At 42.3% G+C, this 26,564-nt stretch overlaps 1 protein-coding gene across 1 annotated transcript in view; it reads right to left on the bottom strand.

Annotated features, from left to right (window-relative positions):
• Nucleotides 1–26,564, bottom strand: part of LOC116991519 — a 75,829-nt gene that overhangs the window by 16,191 nt on the left and 33,074 nt on the right. The window contains exons 3-6 of the mRNA XM_033050182.1: nucleotides 10,037–10,222; nucleotides 8,428–8,609; nucleotides 7,146–7,304; nucleotides 3,049–3,368 (exon numbers count right to left, since the gene is read on the bottom strand). Coding sequence (XP_032906073.1) covers nucleotides 3,049–3,368; nucleotides 7,146–7,304; nucleotides 8,428–8,609; nucleotides 10,037–10,222 — 847 coding nt within the window. The remainder of the gene's footprint in view (nucleotides 1–3,048; nucleotides 3,369–7,145; nucleotides 7,305–8,427; nucleotides 8,610–10,036; nucleotides 10,223–26,564) is intronic.

Here is a 26,564-nt window from a genome sequence, read left to right as displayed (position 1 = left end):
AGCTGGGTGATGGAGCATGGAGTTCACCATCATACCTTATACAAAAAAGATGTTCCCTGACGATCTAAAAGAAGATGGGTATTTGAAAGAAAAATCTTGGACTTCCTTGTTCAAAACCTTGTTCCGTATATCCTGTGAGGTAGGTGTGACAGCTGGGGTGCGACAACTATCTCACATTAAAAAGAAAACATGCTCAAGCAACTTCCACTCCTCAATATGAAATTCTTGATATGTGACCACATGGACAACTCCAGTGATGACAGCCCAGGAACTCAATTACTTTGCCATTATCATGGTTGCTTTGAGTGAGACACATACGACATTTGTTGGGTCCAAGGATACAAAGCAATGTGCTGCATCTGCAGAGGGAAATGGAAGACAAGGTTTCAGGTTGAAACCTTTCTTAAGACCATAAGACATAGGAGCAGAATTAGGCCATTTGGCCCATTGAGTACCTGGGTTATGATAACGAGCACCATTCAGGTAAGGGTCTCGACCCGAAATGTCACCCATTCCTTCTCTCCAGAGATGCTGCCTGTCCCACTAAGTTACTGCAGCTTTTGATGTCTACCATTCAGGTAGAAGTTGAAGTTAAAATATTCATTTGTAGGAAATGGATTTATATATTGCAAGAATAAAAAGCAAACTGAATTTGTATTGGAAAATGTATTACTTTTCACGCACTGCATCACCAACTGGTGCACCATATTCTGCATAAAGAGAACACCTTGTATCATTAATCAGAGCACAGGCCTTGAGATTAGAAAAACAAACAAGGTTCTTGAGCCAGAGATCTCAGTCAGGAAGTCTAATTAACAAACAGAAGATAGAAACGGTGTTAAGATTTTTTCTTTCTTAGTGCATAGTGTGTTCATAACAACAGTATTACATTTTTCAGGAAGAATATGTTAATCCATGGATCAAATGGAAACATTGCTTGAGTCTCTGAACTAGTTAATTTAAGCAGCACAGTGGACAATGATTGGTTAGCACGCTAAAAAAGCCTTTCACTATACCTTGGTACACGTGACAATAAACTAACCTCAATGTAGCGCAAAAATGGTTCCATTCAATCAGGGACTCACACAAACTGATAACCCCAATCAACAGGGGCCACACAGACACAAGGTCTGGATTACATAGATACATAGAAAATAGGTGCAGGAGGAGGCCATTCGGCCCTTCGAGCCAGCACCGCCATTCATTGTGATCATGGCTGATCGTCCCCTATCAATAACCCGTGCCTGCCTTCTCCCCATATCCCTTTGACTCCACTAGCACCGAGAGCTCTATCTAACTCTCTCTTAAATCCATCCAGTGACTTGGCCTCCACTGCCCTCTGTGGCAGGGAATTCCATAAATTCACAACTCTCTGGGTGAAAAAGTTTTTTCTCACCTCAGTCTTAAATGACCTCCCCTTTATTCTAAGACTGTGGCCCCTGGTTCTGGACTCACCCAACATTGGGAACATGTTTCCTGCATCTAGCTTCTCCAGTCCTTTTATAATTTTATATGTTTCTATAAGATGCCCCCTCATCCTTGAGCAGAAGGCCACCATGATAAGCAGCAGTGTGGCAAATCTTAGCTTTTCTCCCAGAAAACTCAGAAAACGAAGATGAGAACAGACAGATACCATAATGAACACATAACTTTATTAGACTGAAAATACCATTATGGTTCAAGGAAAATAAAATAGAAGTACAAGAATCTGAAGACTGATGGGTCAACCAGAAAACCCAGAACCTAACTAACAAATGTGGGTGGAAAGAGTGCAGGAAATTCAGCAATGAACCAATAGCTGTGACCATGAGTGGATTCTTCACTCCATCCCAAGTAGCGTAACATCTCTCCTCACAGCTGACACCCGAGAACAAAAGTGAACATTTCAAGGACAGAGAGGAAGTAAGCATCTGCCATAATGAGCACTTTGAAAATTTACTCAACCAAAACTCAAGCATGTTGTTCATTCTCTGCTTTCATGCGCCATCCTTGACAATCTCACCGCTACTCCAGTCTTGACATTTACATTTCAGTTTCACCAAGCTTTCACTGGAGTGCAATTAATCAACAGTACAGAAAGAGACCAGTACAGTTGGTTGGGGTTCTGCCTCATAGCACCAGAGACATGGGTTTGATCTTGACCTCGGATTCTGCCTGTGTGAAGTTCCCACATTCGCCCTGTGAGTACAAGGGCTTCCTCTGGGTACTGTGGTTTCCTCCCACATCCCAAAGCTATGCAGGCTTGAAGATTAATTGGCCTCTGTGAATTGCCCCTTATGTAATAGGGAGTGGATACAAAAATGGGATAACATAGACCTGGTGCGAACGGTTGATCGATAGTCGGCATGGATACAGTGGGCTGAACGGCCTTTTTCTATGCTGCACCTATCTATCAGTCAATTAAATTTTCTTTCATTTCCCATTCCAAAAATAAGACTGCTCCAAGTTCCGTCATTATGGGTCACAGATGACAATCATGATCTATAGTGAGGACCTGAAATATATGTATCTCTCAGAAGTTTCTTCTCAATGAAATCAGTCCATCATTGTCTCCAATGTGCCTATGTATTTCTCAGCAATTCGTGGAAAAAAATGCTTGAAGATTAAGTCCTCAGACTCAACACCCAGCTCACTGTCTACCGAGCTATGATAATCCCTGACCTCTTGAAGATGAGGACAACCCACAGTGGACACTCAAAGCACTGGAGAAATACCACAACACAATTTATCAATCTCTACTTTAGCATCACATGACTGATGCTAGAACTTGCACACAAGCACTCCAACCATAATATTCTATCAAGACAGGAGATTTTGAGGAGAACATTGAAAACACTTCAAGGACATTCTCAATTAATGCCAACGTGTGATGTATACGTGAGGCAGAGGCTCCCTAAATGCACATTGCAAAATTCTGAGATTGACTCAAATATTTCTCACATTCCTATTTATTATGGTCTTAATTCACCATGAGAATATTTCAGTTCACAACCATGATCAGTATGCTATTGTCCACAACCATGCTATTGTCCATATGAAGCCACTTACCACTGTATCCAAAAGACAATCCATTTGTTGAAATTCACTGCAATTTTGCAGGTTGGTTGAAGAATGGGTGCTGTTGTCATCACTGAAATACCAGTAGAAGTTCAAATCAATCCCCATCGCCACAAAGGCCTCAAAGCTATAGGCAACTCCTTTGAAAACCTTCTCAAGTGGATCCATTTCATCAACGTCAAATGGAATACAGGATGGAATCTGCTCCGTCATTTGTATGAGCTTCACCTCAAGTGCAGTGGGTGCAGGATCCAGAACCACAACGCTGATGTTTTTCTCTTCCCGAGAAATTTGATTGTCTGCAAGTACAGCTGAGGAATTAAAAGCAAAACATTACTACTATTTTCTATTATTACAACTATTCAGCTATTTTCACAAGTGGCATGCTTTGGTCAAGGCACCAAAACAAAAATTGCTGACTGAGTGCTGATTGTCTAATGCAGTACCCTGTTGACATGATGCTGTTTGCATTTTTTCTTTTCCAGATAAAATTAACTTAGCCAGAATGTTATTAATCATAATTGCTTTGAAATTCAAAATATGTGGAAGGGTTTCACAGGAATGTGATGTCAAGGTCATAGTGTTGTTTCCAAGTCAATAATACAAGGAAATGTCACCGCCTCAAATGGGAATGAAATACCAAACAATATTTTCTTTGTTAATTACTCAACAAGACATTAGTATCGATGGTAACATACTGCTCTGGTAAAGATTACAGAATAGCAGGTGTAACATTTTTTCTGAAATGTCTACTTGGAGTGTGATTAAAATCAAGTTTATGTTTCTGATTCAGAGTCAATTACACCTAACTAATTGGGAACAAAACTCTTAACCAAAGGGTTTACATGTACGTTAAAATGTGGTGTCGTTTTCTAAAGTATTTCAAATCAAATATCACTGGTCTCTTTTTGACAAATGTTCATGAAGACAAATTGAAAAATTGAATTGGGGGGGGGCTCCCTGCCAGCTGTGATCCCCAGTCCCCAGTTGCAGGTTTGAAGAAGACTGAACCACTGCGAAAAACCCGAGGCCACCAGCACCACTGAGTTGTGAAGACTGGACTGCTGGGAAGAAGCCCTAGACAGCCACGCCTCAACTGAGGCTAAGATTCAGAGGTTGGGGCAAGCCGTCAACAAGGGACTGTGCTCACACACAGAGGCAAAGACTGAGTCATCAGGATAACCCAGAGACTGCCAGCGCCTCCTCTCGAGGCAAGGATGAACAGCAGGGAGAAGCCTGAGATTGCCACACCTCCTCCTTTGACCCAAGATCGTCATGGCCACCTCACATGTGCTCACAATTCAGATTCAGATTCAGATTCAATTTTAATTGTCATTGTCAGTGTACAGTACAGAGACAACGAAATGCATTTAGCATCTCCCTGGAAGAGCGACATAGCAAATGATTTGAATAAATAATAATAAGTGTCCGGGGGGGGGGGTGATTGGCAGTCACTGAGGTACGTTGTTGAGTAGAGTGACAGCCGCCGGGAAGAAGCTGTTCCTGGACCTGCTGGTTCGGCAACGGAGAGACCTGTAGCGCCTCCCGGATGGTAGGAGGGTAAACAGTCCATGGTTGGGGTGAGAGCAGTCCTTGGCGATGCTGAGCGCCCTCCGCAGACAACGCTTGCTTTGGACAGACTCAATGGAGGGGAGCGAGGAACCGGTGATGCGTTGGGCAATTTTCACCACCCTCTGCAATGCCTTCCGGTCGGAGACAGAGCAGTTGCCATACCATACTGTGATGCAGTTGGTAAGGATGCTCTCGATGGTGCAGCGGTAGAAGTTCACCAAGATCTGAGGAGACAGATGGACCTTCTTCAGTCTCCTCAGGAAGAAGAGACGCTGGTGAGCCTTCTTGATCAGAGTTGAGGTATTGTGGGTCCAAGAGAGGTCATCGGAGATGTTGACTCCCAGGAACCTGAAGCTAGAAACACGTTCCACCTCCGTCCCGTTAATATGGATGGGGGTGTGCATGCCGCCCCTGGACTTCCTGAAGTCTACAATGAGCTCCTTGGTCTTCTTGGAGTTAAGGGCCAGGTTGTTGTCAGCGCACCATGCTGCTAAGTGCTGGACCTCCTCCCTGTAGGCCGACTCATCGTTGTTGCTGATGAGGCCAATCACCGTTGTATCATCTGCATACTTGATGATGGTGTTAGTACCATGTACAAGTATGCAGTCATAGGTGAAGAGGGAGTAGAGGAGGGGTCTCAGCACACAGCCATGTGGAACGCCGGTGTTCAGGGTGAGGGTTGAAGAGGTGTGCTTGTCTAACCTAACAGACTGGGGTCTGTTGGTTAGAACGTCCAGTATCCAGTTGCAGAGGGAGGGGTCGATGCCCAGGCTACCGAGTTTGGTGATCAGTTTTGATGGTATAATGGTGTTGAATGCTGAGCTGTAATCGATGAACAGCATCCTTACGTAATGAGGGACAGTGCCCCCATGAGGTCCTGGACTTTCTTGTCTTTATAAATAAAGCATATCACGAGTTCACTCTACTGCGATTGTCACTGCCAAACCCGGCATCATCCCTGACACCACAGGTCATTGAAGTGGACAGCACAGAAATAGGCCTATCAGCCCACCTTGTCCATGCTGACCAAGTTGGAAATCCAGGCTCGTCCCATTTGCTTGCATTTGGCACTTAGCCTCTAAACTTGTCCAATCCATAAACCTGTCCAAATGTCTTAAAAATCTTAGTTGTACCCACTTCGATAGCTTTCTCTGGCAGCTCATTGTAGACTATAAAATGTTGCCCCAGGTCTCTACGTAAAACTCTTCCCTCTCACCTTAAGCCTATGCCCTCTAATTTTAGTGTGTTATATCCTGGGAGGAAAAGACAGTGAGTGTTCACTATATCCATGCCTCTTGTACACCTCAATAAGTTCACAACAGTCTCCTACTCTCCAAAGAAAAAAGTCCCAACTTATCCAGCCTCTCCCTGTGAGCTCAGATAACATCCTGGTGAATCTCTTCTGCACCTTCTCCAACTTAGTGAGGTTCTTTCTATAGCTGGGTGTCCAGAGCTGTCTCACCAAGTGTCCTCCAAGTGTTCCCTCATGCAGTCAATCGGGAGCTGCAGTTGGGCGCTCTTCCTACAGGTGTAGTCGTCAGGAACACTGGCAGTTTCCCTGACTTCCCACATCCTGCAGGAGCATATCTTGAGGCTTGAATCCAATAAATCTCCTTTCAAAATTGCATGCTCAACAATTCAGAAAGTCTTCTGTTTACAAATCATGGCACTGCTTTTATGCACATAGACTGCTCACGGTTTAGATATGAATGGATATGAATGAATGTCTTACCTATCTGCAGTTTGCTTGGCCTAAAATATTACTGTGAGAATACTGAATTTTTAATGTAAATTCCTATAACTTTGAATACACATGTTAGAAACATAGAAACATAGAAACATAGAAATTAGGTGCAGGAGTAGGCCATTCGGCCCTTCGAGCCTGCACCGCCATTCAATATGATCATGGCTGATCATCCAACTCAGTATCCCGTACCTGCCTTCTCTCCATACCCTCTGATCCCCTTAGCCACAAGGGCCACATCTAACTCCCTCTTAAATATAGCCAATGAACTGGCCTCGACTACCCTCTGTGGCAGGGAGTTCCAGAGATTCACCACTCTCTGTGTGAAAAAAGTTCTTCTCATCTCGGTTTTAAAGGATTTCCCCCTTATCCTTAAGCTGTGACCCCTTGTCCTGGACTTCCCCAACATCGGGAGCAATCTTCCTGCATCTAGCCTGTCCAACCCCTTAAGAATTTTCTGTGTTGTGTTGTGATGGTTGTTGAGAAAATCCTTCATGATATTGTCACGACAATAATGGAACGCCAGAAAATCTTTCCTCAATGGAGAATAATATTAAATACTGCCATGAAGGCTGGTACCCCATTATAATATTTGATTAAAATTCTAAATATGTATAATTTAAAATTCAACAGATTTAATTCTCAATACTCTCGAAAAAGATTTTACAAATAAAATTGGAACAAACTTCATAAGCGTGAAGAATGTTCGAAATCTGAAAAGCCATATTAATCTAGGAACTGTTTATCAATAACTTATCATAATTAAACTTACTTATTAAATATTTTCCAGGCTCAGTATAGTTCCAAACAGGAGAGTAAGAAAAAAATCCATTCGAGATTACAGTAACATTCTGGCTGCTGTAATTTACACGATCCCAATGAATTTTCACCAATGCATAAGATAGGTTAACTGCAATGAGAGTTCCTGCACCTGAAATAAAGGTATTATTTGTTTATGACCATTTGGCTACTATAGGCAGGCACATAACTTCGCAAATATAGAATATTCACCAATTTACTAGTTTACAATATCTAAAATATTTCTACCATTTACCCTTATTGTGCTTTCCTCAGAGTGAGTGTAAGATTCGCTGGAATAGAAAGGAAAATGCAAGAGAGGGAAGTTAAGGAACAGTTCCATTACTTGTGCTTAATAACCTGAAAAACTGCCAAAAGAGCAGAGGAGTCAGTAGCCAAAGACAGAGAGGCAAAATGAACCAATGGATAATGGAAAATTGAAAGGGATCACAAACATTATGAAGAATTTGCTGGTGAAATCAATAAGGTGCTAGACCTGATGTATTTGTGTCTTTTTATGAGATGCAATCTTCTGGGAATTAAAAGAAAATGTAACTATTTTAATCTTTAATTTTACAAATTTCCATTAATTAATTCATCTTCAATAGTTTTTAAAGTGTTTTTTTATGAGGGGTGGTTGGGGGAACATTGGTAAGGGATGAGGTGCAGGTAGATATGCTAAATACATGATTTTCATAACTCACGAATAACGGATTCCTATTTCTGCATTTCTCCTCTCCAGGAGTATATTTCCCTTCCTCAATAAAATTCCCGTTTGTATAGGCTTTCCCATCCTTTGGGACAAAATCCTGGAGATTTACCCCATGTAGTGGTGGTGAGGAAGATTATGTCTTGCTTGCTGATCCAGACTGTCATCGAGAGTGGATAGCAGATTGAGTGCAAAAGGTGCTGGGCTTTGCAGAGTGGCCATTGTGAGTGTGGCCTAAGTACAGTAATTTTTTTTTGCATACAGTTCAGTGGCAATCCTACGATATATCAGGCATAAAATTACTAGGTAAAATAGTGTAAGATAGTAGACCACTCTGAGTCAGTACACAAGAGTCACTACATTCCAGGTGCCACATGTACCGTTCAAGTCCAAGGTTTAAAAAAAATCCTGCCAATACTCAACAGTCTCATTTGAATGACCTGAAGCTACAAACCTGGGTAGGATCCAGATTGGGGCAATTAGCTCCACTTTTAATATTTGTGCAAACATTTCTATACATTGGTATTTGAAGAATACTGCTTCTTACTGTTTGCACTTTCTGCAGGACCAGCCAGATACCCACAGACTTCCAGCATGAATGGTTCATTTGTTTGTACTTGGTCCGCAATGAGTGTGAGACTGAGGTTCCTTATGTAAGGCCCAACTGCTTGATACACAGCCATTTTACCTTCTTTGTCTCCATATGACAAACAAACAAAGCCATTACACCTGTTGACAAAAGAAGAAATGCACTCATCAATAAACAGTGGAATCAAATATAATGTTCAAGAAGGAACTGCAGATGCTCGAAAATCGAAGGTAGACAAAAATGCTGGAGAAACTCAGCGGGTGAGGCAGCATCTACGGAGCGAAGGAAATAGGCAACGTTTCGGGTCGAAACTCACTAGAGCAATGGTGAAAGCAGTTCATGTTCGGTTTCAAAGTAGTCCAAATTACCACATATATGAGAATAAGGAGAAATATTTATTTATTACCAATGTACAAGTAATACATTTAGTAAACTTTGGCTTAACTTAAAATAACCTGTGGGCCACAGTACAAAATTGCTGACCTCAACACAGATTGTTGGTTGGGAAAAGTGAAATAAAAATCTGTTGGGTCCAAATGGAGTTTGCTCCCAGAACATAATTTCTCACCTCAAAATACACTGTAATGCCACTTAAAAAGAAAAGTTAACTTGACCACTTATCCCATTGCAGAAACAGGATGCGGGGAACCTTGAGTTCCAACTGAAATATTCAATCGGTCAGTCAGGATTTGCTAATAACTTTTGAGAAGTTTTGATAAAAGAAGACACTATAAATATAAAAATAACTCTCTCCCCCCACAATGCAGCCTCTCCTGCACAGCATCTCCAGCATTTATGAAATATTATGGAATGGAAGCAAGTTTTTTTTTCCACAATTGATTAAATCGATTTCAAACAGATTCTCTAAAACCATGAGATTGTAATATTCCTACGGAATGCACTGATGAAATCGTTACCTTGATTTGTATGTCTATTGGTCCTTACATTGATTAAATATGTTAATAACCTATAGTACATGAATCACTCAACCTGCAGATTTTTTTTCACTATTAGAAAAATAGATTTTTTTCAATGACAATTACACTGAAGATTTTGAATGAAAAATTTTGTTCGTATTTATAATTCTACTAAATTCTACTCAAAACTTCTATAAAAGACTGTCTGTTTTACACAGGATTATGAGCTGTTGCCTCCGCAAATGTGAATGGGTTTGGGATGGCCATACAAATGTGGGAAAAGATGGAAGTCCTTAACTTCTACATTGAAGTTGCTGCCAATTTAGCTCCAACACTGAATTCCATGAGCAATAGTAACCCAAAGCTCTGATGTAAAATCTGCCCATTGAACCTGTTCTAGGTTCGGCTTGACCTAGGTTCAGTCACTTTAATTATTGCAATGGAGACCAACAGCTGAAAGGAAATGAAGCAAGTACCAAGTAATTTGGAGATTTTTGAAAAAGATCATTATCATCTCTTTAAAAGATATTAAAACATTTTTCATGATGTGGTCATGATGTGCGCATGAACAATTCCAGTGACATTGGTGATGTAGAACATCGCATGATAGCAGTAACAAACCTCAGGTCATAATTTATTAACCATCTCACCTGCTGATGCATCCTGTGCTGAAGGAGAACTTATCTCTGCTGGTGAAGTTGCCAGTTCTAGACGAGTTGCTGTTTAGCAAATTATCATTGCTGTGAGCAGAATGGTAGTTACTTAATGTCCAGAATGTTTTGGATTCATTGATGCAGAAACAGTCAGTCTCACTTAAGAGCACAGTTAAATCAAAGCTGCAAGTAAAATAATGAGTAAAGAATTATATAAAAACTACCCCGGAATCAGTTTTTTATTGTCAAAATTGTAACTAGCTTACTGCTAATTAAGAAATGCAGTTTGCAGTTTGCAGTATCCAGCAGTGTTAGTTTTACATTGAAGCAAGCTTAATTTAATTTGATGAATCGTCTTTCATTTAGATTAATTTAATAGGTCATAATACACATAAGATTTTGTGGTTTACCGACTTAAGAAATGAATGCATCTGGGTAAATAGTCATGGAAAAACATTTGAATTTAAAAAAAAAAATTTTTAAGGTTGCTTTTATCAGAAATTTGTGGAGGGAATATTTTTGAAAATTCCATTCTTCTAGTCTAGATTTATGAAAGCATGTAATAAGTTCTTCTGATTGCATATTTCTTTGCAAGCAGAGAAAATCCTCCAAAAATGAAAAATACCGTGCTTTGATTTTATTTACCCGCACACTGACTTTATTTTATCACACACTAAATTGAGATATATTATTTTTTCATGACACTAAAAAAATCAATTCATTGATTGCACTGAACACCGAAGAAAGAAATTCTAACAGATAACTGATTGTTCTATGCCCCATGTGATAGATTTGAAATTAAAATTGATTACAAAAACTATTCAATACTTCCACATAGAGGCTCAAGTGTAAATGATCTGAAATGATTATATGAGCCTCTGTAGGATTGTGACACACTCACTCACAGAAATTAATGCCCCTGTCCTACTTAGGAAACCTGAACGGAAACCTCTGGTGACCTTGCGCCCCACCCAAGGTTTCCATGAGTCGCCAGAGGCTTTGGTCACTCGCCTGGAAAGCCTCGACCGAAGCGTGAGCTGCATCTACTGACCAAAGATCCTACAGGATCACACACACACACACACACAAGCACAGCGCGAAGGTTGTGGCCAGGGACAGCGGAGGAGCGCTGTCTACGCGATGAAGAGGAAGGTAAACGGCTGCCACAGAGCACGGTAAGTCCTTTAGAGAGCGCGGAAGGGAGGGAGAGAAGGGGAAAGAAGAGGAGAGGACAGAGAAGGGGAGAGAGAAGGGGAAGGGAAGGGGAGAGAAGGGGAGAGAGAAGGGGAGAGAGAAGGGGAGAGAGAAGGGGAGAGAGAAGGGGAGAGAGAAGGGGAGAGAGAAGGGGAGAGAAGGGGGAGAGAAGGGGGACGAAGGAGTGGAGACAGTTTTAAGAAGTTAATAAAGTTAGCGGGCATTTTACCTTCCGGCGGATCTTCTAGGTCCTGAAAACCATAGATCCTATAGGATCTTTGCTGAAAACTCCAATGAGCCAATCAAAATGGCCGGTCAGCGAAGGAGATTGCCTTCGACTAAATAGCGACCCCACTCCACTGGCTTCGACCAAACGGCAACATATTTTTAGTCAAGGCCGGTTTTGATTTTGTTGAAATAATCGCAGGAACATAGAAGAAGCCTCGATGAGGCGGAAACGACTTTCAAGAAAGTAAATACTGAATACTGAAACGACTTTCGACCATTAGGGAGAGTGACCAAAACCTCCGGGAACCTCACGGAAACCTTGGGTGGGGTGCAAGGTCACCAGAGGTTTCCGTTCAGGTTTCCTAAGTGGGACAGGGGCATAATCGGCACACAGTGATATCAATTAGCATACAATGTGCAATTAATATTCTGACAACAGTTAGGCGCATATACATTAGTATGGGTGTTTCTTAGTACCCATCCTTGATTAGTACGGATGTTTCTTGATTGGTACGGGTGTCAGAGGTTGTGGGAAGAAGGCAGGAGAATGGGGTTAGGAGGGAGAGCTAGATCAACCATGATTGAATGGCAGAGTAGACATGATGGGCCAAATGGCCTAATTCTGCTCCTGGTCACATGATCTTACGATATTTTGATTATTCAGAGATGATCTGGATCTTAAATGCAAGAGCAATTCTGATAAATCGGATCCTTGGGAGGGGTAACTGTTCAGTTTGCCATCATCTATCCATGGAGGTTCCAATGAGATAATTTAAACACCAGTCCACTCCACTCCAGGCACTAAAAGGGGCCCAAATGCTTAAAATCATGTTACGTGTTGAGACCACCTTGGGTCCATCTGGCATGGTGGTGATGTAATATCATGGAACCTGCATTAATTATGTAATCAGCATTTGTGCTTTTTAGTTTAGTTTGGAGATACAGCATGCAAATAGGCCATTTGACCCACTGAATCCACGACGACAATTGATCACCCATTCACAATAGTTCCATGTTTTCCATTTTCTCATCCACTCCCTACACACTGGGGGCAATTAACCTACAAACCTACACATCTTTTGGTGTGAAGACACTGGAGCAACTGGTGGAAACCCACATGGTCACAGTCATTCAGACAGCACCTGATGTCAGGATCGAACCTGGGACTCTGGTACTGAGTGGCAGCAGCTCTACCAGCTTTATGCATTTAAGGAAATGGTTCCCATGAAATCCCGCTCAAAATTGGTGTAGAGCCCATTTTGTTAAATATTCAAATTACAAGAATTGTCAGGCAATTTATCAAACAAAATTATAAAATTTAAATGTAACCTCAAAATATAAAATTCCAGGATGCACATGAAATTTGTGAAAATCAGAATAAAACTAAATAATATTTATGGGCCTTTCACCATCATAAATTTATCTTTTTGTTTACAAAAAGTTAAGGCCGCAATATAGTATGTTGCTGAACTAATCATTTACTGATACAGGTGCACAACCTTTTATTCGAAGATGCAAATAACGAAAACCTCCGAATAGCGGCCATTTTTTCGGTCCTTGAAGAAAGGTCCTTGAAAACGTTCACCGAGGGCGGCCCGCAGAGGTGACAGCGGAACCTCCGATCGGTCCTCGAAGAAAGGGGAACTAAATCCCCATTCATAAAAGAGAAGGTGAGGGTATATTGCGCGGGAGGGTTAATAATTGACAATATGCTGCTGCCTGCCCGCTGAGTTAAAAAGTTCCCACGGTAGACTCACGATACACAATGTATCGTGAGTCTTGCGTGGGAACTTTTTAACTCAGCGCGCAGGCAGCAGCAGATTGTCGCTCCCTTCAGTTTCACCCCACCTACACCCACCCCTCTGCTTCCCGGCCATGTGTGTGACCCCTTCCCTCCCCTCTCCAGCTCCCCGCCCATTGCACCGGCGCAGGGGCTTTGCACTGTCTTCGCGTCAGCGATTCTAGCAGGACCGTGCCAGTCACCGGAGACGTCAGGACCAACGGGACACCGACCCCCAGGCCCACTGCAAGCACGGAGATCCCAGAGACCCACAGCCAGCAGCAACTCTAGCCCAGCCCCGTTCCAACTCCAGAGGAACCTGGGTTGCGGATGACGGGGCGCAGCTCGGGGCGTCGTAGGGGCCCATCGGGGAGCGGGTTCCTGTTGGTCCTGACGTCTCCGGCCACCTGCCATCCTCCGGGAACAGTACCGCCCTCGCAGGAGAGTGGGGTTGTTTGCAGTTGCAGAGGGAGGGGGCAAGGGCGGTACAGTTCCCAGTCTCAGCTCCAGTCCAGGGGGGTGGCCGGAGACGTCAGGACCAACGGGACACCGACCCCCAGGCCCACTGCAAGCACGGAGATCCCAGAGACCCACAGCCAGCAGCAACTCCAGCCCAGCCCCGCTCCAACTCCAGAGGAACACGTAGGGGCAGAAGCTGATGGTGTGCAAGGTGCGTCTTGTTCTTGGGGTGGCGGATGAGGGGGCGCAGCTCGGGCTGTGGGCAAACTGCCACTTGTCGCCGTAGCGGCCCATCGGGGAGCGGATTCCTCTGGAGTTGGAGGGGGAGGGGGGTATTGTGCTGTTTGATCGCCCCCTGCTATCCCAGGGACAGGGAGACACAGCGGCTTTTTAGACTGGTGGGCAATCACTTCCAAAGTTCTGCCCACACAGTCAGTACACCTCCCCTACACTGCATTTCATACAAACATTTATTCTGCAAGAAAAAACCACATTGAAGACTCAAACTCGCGACCGAGTAACTGCCAGGATCGAGGCGCAAACTCGCGACCTAGCTCGGGGATTCAAGAATCCCCGAGCTAGGCCGCCTAAGGGCATGTAGCCCCGCTAGGGTGACATGAGTGCGAGAGGTGATTCAATGCTGCGGGCACATTTACAAATTCAGGAATTCATTCAACACACTGCATTTCATACAGACATTTATTCTGCAAGAAAAAACGACATTGAAGACTCAAACACGCGACCGAGTAACTGGCGGGATCAAGGCGCAAACTCGCGACCTTGCGGATATGAGCCGAGCACTCTACCACTGAGCCAGCCATTAAAATCTACGCTAAAAAATTTCCATTCCGAAGACCGACAAATTCTGAATTACGAAAAGTGTCTGGTCCCAAGGCTTTCGGATAAAAGGTTGTGCACCTGTACTTATTCACCCGATTCTGATATCTGATATTTTGTTTTTGATTTTTATTACATGTGCAAACATATTCAGTGTTAACTAGCTGCTCACAGAATGATCTTGTGCTTTGATCAAAAAGTATCTATGAACCAAATAATCTGCCATTATCAACTATTATTTTCTAAATCAGTTCGCTTTTTACAAATGTGTCGGAAGGAACTGCAGATGCTGGTTTACATCAAAGATAGACACAAAATGCTGGAGTAACTCAGTGGGACAGGCAGCATGTCTGTCTATCTTCTCATTCTACATTTTTCTGTATTTTCTGTAATAATTTCAGATTTCCAGCATCTATTGTTTTTGATTTTTGGTCCTAACACCACCCACTTTTTAAATAAATGATTGCCAGTGTGCCTCATGCCCAGCTAATCATGAATGACAAGATGCACATAGAAGTGGTTAGTCCAGCCACATTTGTCATGATGTCTGATCCAAACTTTAGACATTAGGGAAGCAGAAACAGGCCCTTTGGCCCACCGAGTCCGCACTGACCATCGATCTCCCGTACACCAGCACTATCCTGCACACTAGGGACAATTTACAATTTTTACTGAAGGCAATTAACCTACAAATCTGTATGTCTTTGGAGTGTGAGAGGAAACACCCGGTGGAAACCTACACGAACACAGGGAGAACGTACAAACTCCGTACAGGCAGTGAGGATCAAACCTGGGTCTCTGGCACTGTAAGGCAACAACTCTACCACTGCACTACTGTGCTACCCTTAAAACCTCTGCCATATCCACCTTATTATGCATGACCTTGCTACGAGCAACAAGTATCAGGGTAAGGAAACATTCTGGGGCCCTGGCGATATGATGAAGTTTCAGCTCCAAATTGGAGCATTAATGTTATGATGTGAAAGATAGACACAAACTGGTGTAGTAACTCAATGGGTCAGGGAACATCTCTCGATGAAATGGATGTGATGTTTCGGGTCAGGACCTTTCTTCATTTTCTTCAGAGCCGCTGAGTTTGTATCTATCCTTGGTATAAATCAATATCTGCAGTTCTTTGTTATTACATTTTCTGATGTAGCTTTGCTAAATATTGCCTCATCCAACTGATTTAAATTTCCACTGTCTTCTTGATAAATAACATGATAATTACAGGTAAGTAAGAAAACCCCAGAGTGAGCATTGGACTTGGAAAGAGAAAGGAAGGATGCGACCTGCATGGATCAATGCTGGAAATTCAAGAGGTTTAAAGGGTCGCTGAAGATACGGTCAATGCCATGCTGATGGAATGGAGGTATTCAGGTTGCAATGGCAGCGGAGATGGAAGCAATGGAAACGAAAGATGCAAAAGTGAGAAGCACACAACTTCAGGAAATTAAGGTATCAGAAGCAAGAACTGAGGGGCAGCAGAGAGAGCTGCAGCAGCTGTGTGGTGTGGTTAGAGGAACAAAGTGCCTGAGGTGGCACTACTCATTTATATACAGAGGTTCTTTCCCTATTCCTCTCCTTATTAAATATATTGAACATGGTTCTATACATACACACTTATGTCCTCACATAATCCGACAACTGGTAGTACCACGCAGGTTGTTCAACAATTGGTTTGGAAATAATTGAATTTTACCAAACATATTTTTCAGCATGGCAAATAATGACAGAACAACACCAGTGGAAAAAATACTTTCCAGACCATTGTGGTGTACAGCTAACAATCGACAAATTTCTCAGTCACTGAGATAGCGTTCTGAATATAAACAGCACCAAAACAGAGTCAATAAATGCAGGAGTAAAATATTAAAGCAAGGCGTGGAGAGGGACATCAACTAGAATGGAGGAGACGGCTGCAACAGGATTTTGTGGCCAGCTGCAGCTGGGAGTGTAAAATGATGCCAAAATGGTGCCTCATGCTTATAGACTACTCAGTGGGCTGTTCTGTACATTCTGTACAGACTGCGGTGATTATGCTGATGTGCTGGGATAGTCTTGCTGAGCAAAAAATATTTTTCACTGTACCTGATACACGTGACAATAAAGAAACCATTGAACCATTGAGATTAGTCAAACTCATGGACTGTACAAAGAAATTCTGTCATTAGGCAGTAAAAAGATTGGACAGGTGAAGATCAGTTGCATCATCCAGCCAGTGCCATCCTGGAATGGTGCACCATTGAACACCATCATCCCTATTCTCACACATTGCTACACCATCCACTGCACAATATCACAAACAATTTAGCAACTTACACCATTTCTGAGACACAAAATCGTAGAGTAACTCAGCGAGTCAGGCAGCAACAGTGTAGAACATGGATAGGTAATGTTTCGGGTCAGGGCCCATCTTCAGACTTCAACTTACACAGATTAATACACAACATTGTATTTCTTTCACCGGGATACAAGTCAAATTTTCAAGATGTCTTTCAGCCCAATTTACCTAGGGGTAGAAGTTAACAGGGGTACCCTTGGACAATAATTTACTTACTATTATGAGTAAAGGGAAGGTCCAAGCATCAATGATTTCATGCTCTTTGGAAAGTGAACTGTTTATCAATATTTAATATAAGACCGTGCTATCAAAATAATAGGTGGTAAAGTTAATCATTACTTTGAACAACTTACTCAGGATAAAGGTAGAGCCGAGAGTGAGGGCAAAAATGCAATTTTGTTACATACGCCTGGAGTAAAAGGTGAAACCATGCATACATGAATAAACATTGTTTTATATTAAACATAGCCACAGGGATAGCTCATTACTAACAGAAATTAGAGTTGAAAATAATTTTAAACAGAATAAATATATTGTTACATAAAACAGGTTTTTTGCATCATATTCCCAACAATTCTGTCACGAGCAGCCTGCTATTTGGACCATGTTTCTGTCTCCCAATAATGTAGAACTTGAAAGACGCCACAAAGTGCTGGGGTAACTCAGTGGGTCAGTCAGCATCTCTAGAGAACATGAGTTGATGATGTTTCAGGTCGGGGCCCTTCCCTCCCGACCCGACGCAAAACATCACCTATCCATGTTCACCAAAGATGCTGCCTGACCCACTCAGTTAATCTAGCACATAGTGTCTTCTTTTGTAAACCAGCATTTGAAGTTCCTTGTTTCTAAATCTCGAAAATAACTTTTGGTGATGCCACCTTGCAGCTGGACAAATTGTCCATTTCAGCCTCAGGCTGTCACCACCATTGTTTTCAAAAGGGGTGCCAATCCTACACTGCATTGTGTTGGTTGTATAGGTGTTACGATGTCTTTGCCAAAGCAGTTACTCAAGAGGCAGAGAAAAAGCAGGTGGAGATTTAGAATGTAAATGGTTGCTACAGGCAAAACTTTGATTTAAATTACAAATTGGTTTCACAGCCATCGTCAGAATGAGGCACTAGATAGCCACTGGAAGAAGAGGCAAGACAGTCAGACAGACAATGGTGATGATGATAACAATAGGCATACCAATCTAAAGCACTGAGTTGGAGTTCTTGTTGGAGATTATCTTTGTCTGGCATTTATGTGGCATGAATATTACTATATAACCAACCTAAATCTGAATGTGTTCAAATATTCCTGCCTGTATGTAGATACTGTTTAATTGTCTCAGAATTCGTGAGTGGTCTGAGTATTGAGTCATTCAGCCAACTTCTGATTTTATGTTGGTACAAAGGTCATTGAAGAAACCAATGATTATTAACGTACCTCCTTCATTGAAGATATTCATTGTGAATGAAAGATAATGAAAGGATTTCATTTGATTTTAGTGGAAGTAATAAAATCAATGAATTGTTTTTCACAACTTCAGACTTTTACTAAGGAGGCAAGTCAAAGGTCAACCCCCAGGTATATTGATTTTATGGTTCAAAAACCTTACTGAGCTCTATCTATTGGTATTAAACAAAGAATCCACATGGTAGGTGCATTTCCCTGTGAATTGACCTATACAGTTGGAAGGTGCAAAGGTACAAATTAATGCAATGGACAAAATTAGAGTATGAATCTATAAAAATAAAGGGTGATGGTGCAGTCTGCTGATATACTTCAGCAGCAACAAATTGTATAAGAACAAGTACCAAGGAAACTGGTTAAAAAACCCTCAGACTTGAGGGCTAAAGTGGAAAGAGATGTTAATAAAAAAATGAGAAAGAGAAATTCTCAAACAAGAAAAATGCTTTAAAGGCTGGGCCAGGATAGAAACAGAGCATCTACTCAAAAATTGGAGAAATAAAAAAATTAAACCTAATGATAAATACCATAAAATGAGGTAAAAATAATCAACAAATCAATTACAGGGACTCAGCGGTCTGAGCTGGGAAAAGCCCAAGGGACCACTGTTAATAGTTGGGTAAGAGTGAGGATGGAAATCATTGTAACTAAAGAATCACACATTTGATAGGCATCCGGATGACAAAAATCTACAAGTAAGAGGATGACTGAATTAGTTCATTAAATGAAGTATTAATTTATCAAACAATTAATAAATTAGGTTGAGTGCAGTCCAAGTGGCAAGAAAATTTGTTGACAGAATTCTGGAATCCAGCACAGTTTCACGAGAGATTAATGGAAGTATACGCAGTTAATCAAGGACGACCACAGATAACTTATTGTTTGAATGTGGGTCCTTTTCATTGAACAGAGCTCTCAGGTGACATGTTGAATAAACTCATAAAGTAGTTCACGTTAAATAATAAAGGATGAGGTTATTGAACAACATTTTTGGGAGATACGAGTCAAATGTGGGCAGGTTGGACATGCGTAGATGGGGCATGTTGGTCGCCATGAGCAAGGTGGGCCATAGGGCCTGTTTCCGTGCTATATGACTATGACTTTAAATGTTCAAAGGTTATTCTTTGGGTTTACTGAACAGAGTTATTCAGTTTTTCTTTTTTAATCAATTACAGTACTTTTAAGGCATGCTCTGCAATGGTTTCTATTCAATTCAATAACCTCTCGGGCTGAGTCACAGGAAGAAGTCAGGCAGCAATTGGTAGGTTCTTTATCAATTATAATCACAAATGTCATTGCAGTGATAGTGGGGCCATTATTTATGCACAGTTGCAAATTCACAATATGTGAGGTAATTGGAAAAGTAAATACTTAGGGATGTAGAAGTCAATCAGAGAGTATTAACAGAGCAGGATTACTTATGAAGATGCATTTTCACTGATATTTGATTCCAAAGAAATGCACAATTGGAATATTAACCGAATACCCAGCAAAACAAAAGGATGGGCACATGTATGATAGAGAAAGAAACAAAGGAGAAACCCCTATATTATACTGAGACATTAGCATGAATGAGAAGGATGCATCTGAAGGTCCATGGAGGAGAAAGGTGAAAGGGTTGGATGTGGCTCAAGTGGAATATAAATATCAGCATAGCCCCGTTGATCAAATGAAAACTGCATGCATTTCTTAGCTATTTTTCAGCAATGTATTAATGCATATGCCCAAATGTATCTTGCCTCACTATAATGGCTCTGAACAAATGTGAAATGATGTTTGGTATAATAAAAGCAGAAAAAAGCTTGTGTTTTTTTTCATAACCTTCTGCCATTTTTAAGTGACCTACAAATTCTCAATGAGACATGCCCTATCGGTATGGTCATGTGTATGAACAATAGTTTAGTGGCTTGAAACTATTTTTCATACTTAAAGAAGTGCACTGGGTAGCATGGTGCTCTCCTCAGGTCCAAATTGTTGACACTAGTTTCTGTTTATCGTGTTAGAGTCAGTTATACAGTGCAAAAACAGGCCCTACGGCTTAACTTGTCCAAGTTATGCATTTTATGTGCCAGTGTATGTATAGTAATGAGACTGATAAGAAATATGGATCAAAAATAGACACACGAATGGGCGCAATTTCAAAAGCTCACTTTGTTTAAAGAAAAAGCTTATGCATTGACTTGAGAGGCGAAAGACCCAGGAGTCAAAAATATTTATTTGTCACGTGCACTGGATATGAACACGAACAATAAAATCCGTACTTGCTGCAGCTTTAGACGCATTAGATGTAACAACAACAGTAAATATACAATAGATTATCAGTTATTCTCAGTAAACAATGATAGTAAGCAATCAAGAATGGAGGCTGCAGAATGTAGTGAACATTGCCCGGTCCATCATAGGTACGATCCTTGCTATCATTGAAGGGATTGAGAGAAAGGCATCTCATTGCAAAGATCCACACCACCCTGGTCATACTTTCTTCTTGCTGCTACTATCAGCTGGAAACTACAGGAGCCTGAGAACCATTACCTCCAGGTCCACTCCGCACAACCCGAACCACGGTCCTACCTCAACACCAAACTACTACCGACGCTGCCTTACTATGGTTGCTTTATGTATTTTGGTATTTGCAATGATAGCAAGGATCGTACCTATGATGGACCTATGATGGACCGGTCAATGCCCACTGCATTCTGCAGCCTCCATCCTTGATTGCTCAAATTATCCAAATGAGGGCGTGATGCAACCAGTCAGTATGCTCTCTGCCTTACACTTGTGAAAGTTCAACAGAGTAACACAAAAACATTCGGGCCAAGAAAGACCATAAGAAATCGGAGCAGAATTAGACTATTTGGCCCATCAAGGAGGCTCTGCCATTCAATCATGGCTGATCTATTTTTCCATCTAAAATCTATTCTCCGGCCATCTCCCCGTAATCTTTGATGCTCTTTCTAATCAAGATTGAGTTTCAGTATATGTTGTGCAGCCAATATCTGCCTTTAACATAACAACTCACATTGGGCTGTTTACATTGATGTCAAAATCAATTGGAGCAGAATGTCACTAATTGCCTCATACAAGTCCTATTATGAGAAGTGAGTAAACGACTGGACACGCTGGAAGACTGAAACAAAAACAGTAACTGCAACAGTTCTTCTTGGTTCTTGGTTCTTGGTTTCTTGGTCCTCCAAAATATTCCAAATGGAATTTAAACTGGAGGTGGTGGAGGGAGGACTTAAGCCAGAAAGGGTTATTGGGAAGAAAGAGCTACTTTAAATTTAGTTGCATCTGGTTGGATAACTATAGTAGGGTGGAGATAATTCCATGCTTTAATTGTGCGGGGGAAGAACAAATTGCAGTACACATCTGTCTTTGTAGCTGGGATCACAAATTGGATTGAATACCCTCGTCTGCTCCCAATTGGTTTGGGTTTGGTGTAGGTCTTGTAATCTATGTCAAGCTGACCATTTAACATTTTGTAAAGACAGGTCAAACGGTGAGCTTCAAGTCTGTCTTGGAGAGGGTTCCACCCCAGAGAATTCAGAAGTTTGGTGACACTCGCTTCTCTCTCATAGGTGTTAGTAACAAATCGAGCTGCCTGTCTTTGGACACGTTCGATGGAAGAAATGTCTTTATTTGTGTATGGGTCCCATGCTGCAACTGCGTAGTCCAAATGAGGTCTAACGAGGGTGAAGTATAGCTTCTCCTTGACAGAAGTTGAACAATGATGAAAGTTGCGCCTCAGAAAGTTTAGGACACCTGTTGCTTTCACCGTTGCATGATGAGTCTGACCATTCCAACGCAGATCATTCTGCAATTTGATGCCAAGATACTTGGTTTGTTTGGATTCTTCAAGGGTGGTACCAAGTATATTGTAAGATGTTTCGCCTGGATTCCTCTTTCTGGTGACACGCATGGTTTCATATTTGGAAGGGTTGAACTGCATGCCACATTGTTGTGACCACTCAACCATAGTATTGAGATCCTTTTGGAGAGCATCTTCATCATCAGCTGACTTAATTGGACGGTACAGCAAACAATCATCAGCGAATAGTCTGGTCGTACTTGCGACTTTTTCATGGATGTCATTTATGTAAAGCAAAAACAGATGTGGGCAAAGTACTGTGCCCTGAGGTGTACAACTCAACACTGGATGCCGATTGGAGCTCTTTCCGTTCACACACACACGCTGAAGACGTTTTGTCAGGAAACTGGAAATCCATCGTTTCGTGTTGGAACGAATACCATAGAAGTCAAGCTTCCGAAGCAGTCTCTGATGTGGGATGACATCAAATGCTTTAGAAAAGTCCAGCACAACTAAATCCGTGATGACGTTACTATCAAGGTGCTTGGCCAGGTCATTTGTCGTCAGGATAAGCTGAGACTCACATGATCTATGCCTCCTAAATGCATGTTGGTTGTCAGCAAGAATGTTATGATTGCTCACTTGTCGCATCAGATTACTATCAATTAAATGCTCCAGCAATTTGCAGCAAGTACCTGTTAATGAAACAGGACGATAATTCGCTGGGTTGGTGGTTGAACCCTTCTTAAAGAGAGGAGTGATGTTAGCCTTCCTCCAATCCAGCGGAACATCACCCGAGTCAAGCGATTATTGGAAAATGAACTGCAAGACTGGAGCCAGTTCTTCGGCTGCGATCTTGAGGGCTTGATTCTGTATCTGATCTGGTCCAATTGCTTTTGTGGTATTGATGTTGAGCAATAACTTCTTGACACCTTCAACCTAAATTTTAATAGCAGGCATATCTGCATACGGGCTGGGCGGTAGGACTGGAAATGATGAAGGCTCCACATCTTCCCGGGTGAAAACGTGTTGAAATTGGTTTGCAAGAGCTTCTGCTTTCACCTGGTCCTCAGTGATCAGACAGTTGTTCACTTTAAGCATCTGGACACCAGTGTTGTCTGTCCGTCTGGATTTCACACATCTCCAAAAAGCCTTGGGTTGCTCTCCCCCAAGAATAGAAGAAACATGTTGTCTATGAGCATTCCTAATTGAACGGTCAACTTGCTTTCGCACTCTAGTAAAATTGTCTCAGTCCAGTTTTGTACCCCTTTTTTTGGCACGGATATAAAACTTCTCTTTCTTACTGCAGAGACGTTTTAGTTTTGTCGAAAACCAAAGAGAGCGCATACGGCCCTTAATGAGTTTTTGAGAAACATGATTTGTAACAATATTATTTAAAGAGTTTCTCAGCCACACCCAGTTGTCTTTTACGGATCTTTTATCTGGTTGCAGGTTGAAGAAATTTTTCCCAGTTTTTTTACTAAGACTTTAAATTCCTCGCTGTTCACTTTTTTCCAGAGGGAAGTTTTACACGGTGGATTTGAAGGAACTTTAAGCTTTAAGTGCAGTTTTGCTTGGATAATATAATGATCGCTAATTCCAGCACACGATGAAACTTCCGAAATTAAATCTGGGTGTGAAGTGAACAATAAATCTAAAGTATTTTCATAGAAACATAGAAAATCTCAGCAGATTTGATTGATGGGTCCAGCCAAGATTCAGACCCGATAAGGATATCAAGGTTTTCGTTTCAATAAATGAATTGATCACAGCACATTTTCCTCTTATACTGCGGCAATTTATAACAGCGATTTTGATCCCATGTTCATTGCTGACATCATTGCGATCAATATCTTTGTTGGTAACTTGAACCTCCTTTTGAGCATCACCATTACACGGATTTCTTTGTCCATTAACATGTTGACGGGTGTGATAATTGGTATAGGGGGAGGATGGAGGATTGTCATCATCAGGGGTATTACATTTACCATCTTTCCCAACAACGGTCCAGCCATCCTTTGGCTTCGCACATTTCAGCAGAGGGTTTTTTTCTGCTTTGGATGTTGGTGTTGCTTTGGATGTCGTTCCACAAGGCCACCCGGAAACAGTTTTTTTAAGTGTTATTTTCGGTAAGTGGCTAGCACAAATTGGGCTGGATGATCTTAAATTCTCATGATTCCATACGTTACAATCAGGGTCATCACTCAGAGATGTGAGACTTTCAAATGAATTGCTCAAGTTGAGCATACTTGTAAGGTCGCTTGACGAGTCAAAAAATGAGCTAGCAAGGTTGATGACATTGCACAATGGGCATAACCAGATAGCATTTGGATTTTTGGAGTGTAAACCAAAAGTGTTGTTTGACACATTGGAGCAGTTCAGGTGAAACCAACTTGTGCACATCGAGCACTGAATGCCAGAATCTTTAACAGCAAATGAGCACAAACCACAAGGGGAACTTTGGTTTACGTCCACGGTGCTGACCTTTTGGGCAAGGGTTGAGGTTGATGTCCCCAGCCAGTAAATTGACAATAATGAACGATGGTAGGCGACCTCTAGGGTAGCCTAGAAAGAGGGTGTTTCGACCCATTTCCACTAAACGTATTTACGTACTTCTTCTGGATACTAATTTTTGATGGACCAGAGTCACATTCATGGAAAATCCTCAATCCAAGTTGGGAGAAGGCAATCAACAGAACCAAATACAACACTGGTGTTGATGTGTTTCGTATTCTTCCAGATCCAAGCATGGTACTAATTCAATCTTCGATTTTAGAAATCCAATATGGCATGAGCGAGGTTACAGTATTCTATGGTATATATTGCAATTGGGCCGGGTGGCAGGAAAATCTTCAAGGTTAAAAACAGTTAAAAGCAGTAAGTTTCCAGCGAAGATCACAAAATTGGTCTCGTCTGGTAGCACGAAATGCACGATGACAGGATATAACGCTGCTTTACTAGTTTAAAAGAAAGTCACAATAAAATTGGTCTCAGTTGGTAGCACAGAGATTTCCTTGCGCGATAAAAGATTTTAAAAGATTAAAAACCCCGCTTTACTAGTTTAAAAAAAGAAGGGAAAATCGCGATAAATGATAAAACTAAATAAGACATGGGAGGGAATAATAAACATCCTCCCTTGATGCTGTTAAGAGTTGTCACGTCGTCCTTGTGTAACGGCCAAGGACGGGGTGGCCTGGTGGACAGCGACAGTCAGCGCGGGCCCTGTCGTGACCAAAGTAAACGGGTGGTCGGTGAAAGTAAGTTGCCGTCGTCGGGCCTTAGTTTACTGCCGCCGTTGTTTTTGACCGGAGGGGCTGCTGCGTTCGCGGTGCGGTTGGGGCTGCGCTCCAGTACCTCGTAGTAAGCCACCAGTCCTGGTTCACGGGTGAAGAGTCCCACTTGACCGGCTCCCGTCACTGGAGCCCCCACGGCGTCGGTGAAGGTAAGTTGCCGTCGTCGGGCATTACCGCAACTGGTGGTCCGGCACCTCCTTTAACCCGGCCAAAATTACAAGAGAGCACTTGAAATCCCCACTGGATGTCCCCCCAAAAATGTGGCTCCTAGGCTGGGAGAGGCGGCTGATCTCAACCTCATCGGGACTTCCGTGGCCAATCGGCGGATCGAATCTGCCCATTGTGGCCGGGACTCTGGAACTCCAGCTCGGCCGGGGCCCATATATACTTTCCCACAGCCGACTTCCGTGGCCGAGTTGATTGGTTTACCATCATTGATGATAAAATAAGTAAGTTCACGCCAGCTCTTGAACAATTCCTCCTACCTATCCTTGCACCATGATCCCACAGCTGAGCAGCAGGTCATAATCTCACAGACCATTTCTGATTTTATTACTTTTGGCCTCCTGCCTTCCACGGCCTCCAACTTTATCATTTCCCAGCCCCGCACAGCCCAGTTTTACCTTCTTTCCAAAATCCATAAACACAACTGCTTTGGCAGATCCATTGTTTCTGCATGTTCCTGTCCCACTGAAATGAGTTCCATGTACCTCGACTTCATCCTATCCCCCCTGGTCCAATACCTCTCGACCTATGTCCAAGCTACCTCACACGCCCTTGTCTCTTTAATGACTTCCGTTTTCTGAGCCCCCACCCTCAGCTGGTCCTCATCCTCAACAAGCTTTCCTTCAGCTCCTCCCACTGCCTCCAAGTCAAAGGTGCAGTGATGGGCACCCGCATGGGCCCCAGCTATGCTTGCCTCTTTGTAGGGTACGTTGAACAACACCACCAATTTCCAACTTGCACTCAAATTCACTTGGACCACCTCTGACACCTCCCTCCCCTTTGTTGATCTGACAGTCTCCATCACAGGTGATAGACTATTGACTGATGTCTATTACAACCCCACTGACGCCCGCATCTATCTCAACTACACTTCTTCCCACCCTGCTTCCTGCAAACACTATATC

This window comes from Amblyraja radiata, chromosome 2 (assembly GCF_010909765.2).
Source record: "Amblyraja radiata isolate CabotCenter1 chromosome 2, sAmbRad1.1.pri, whole genome shotgun sequence".
In the NCBI taxonomy this organism is placed as follows: Eukaryota; Metazoa; Chordata; class Chondrichthyes; order Rajiformes; family Rajidae; genus Amblyraja; species Amblyraja radiata.
The sequence above is the reverse complement of the archived record's forward strand: the minus strand, read 5'-3'. Positions and strand labels throughout refer to the sequence as shown.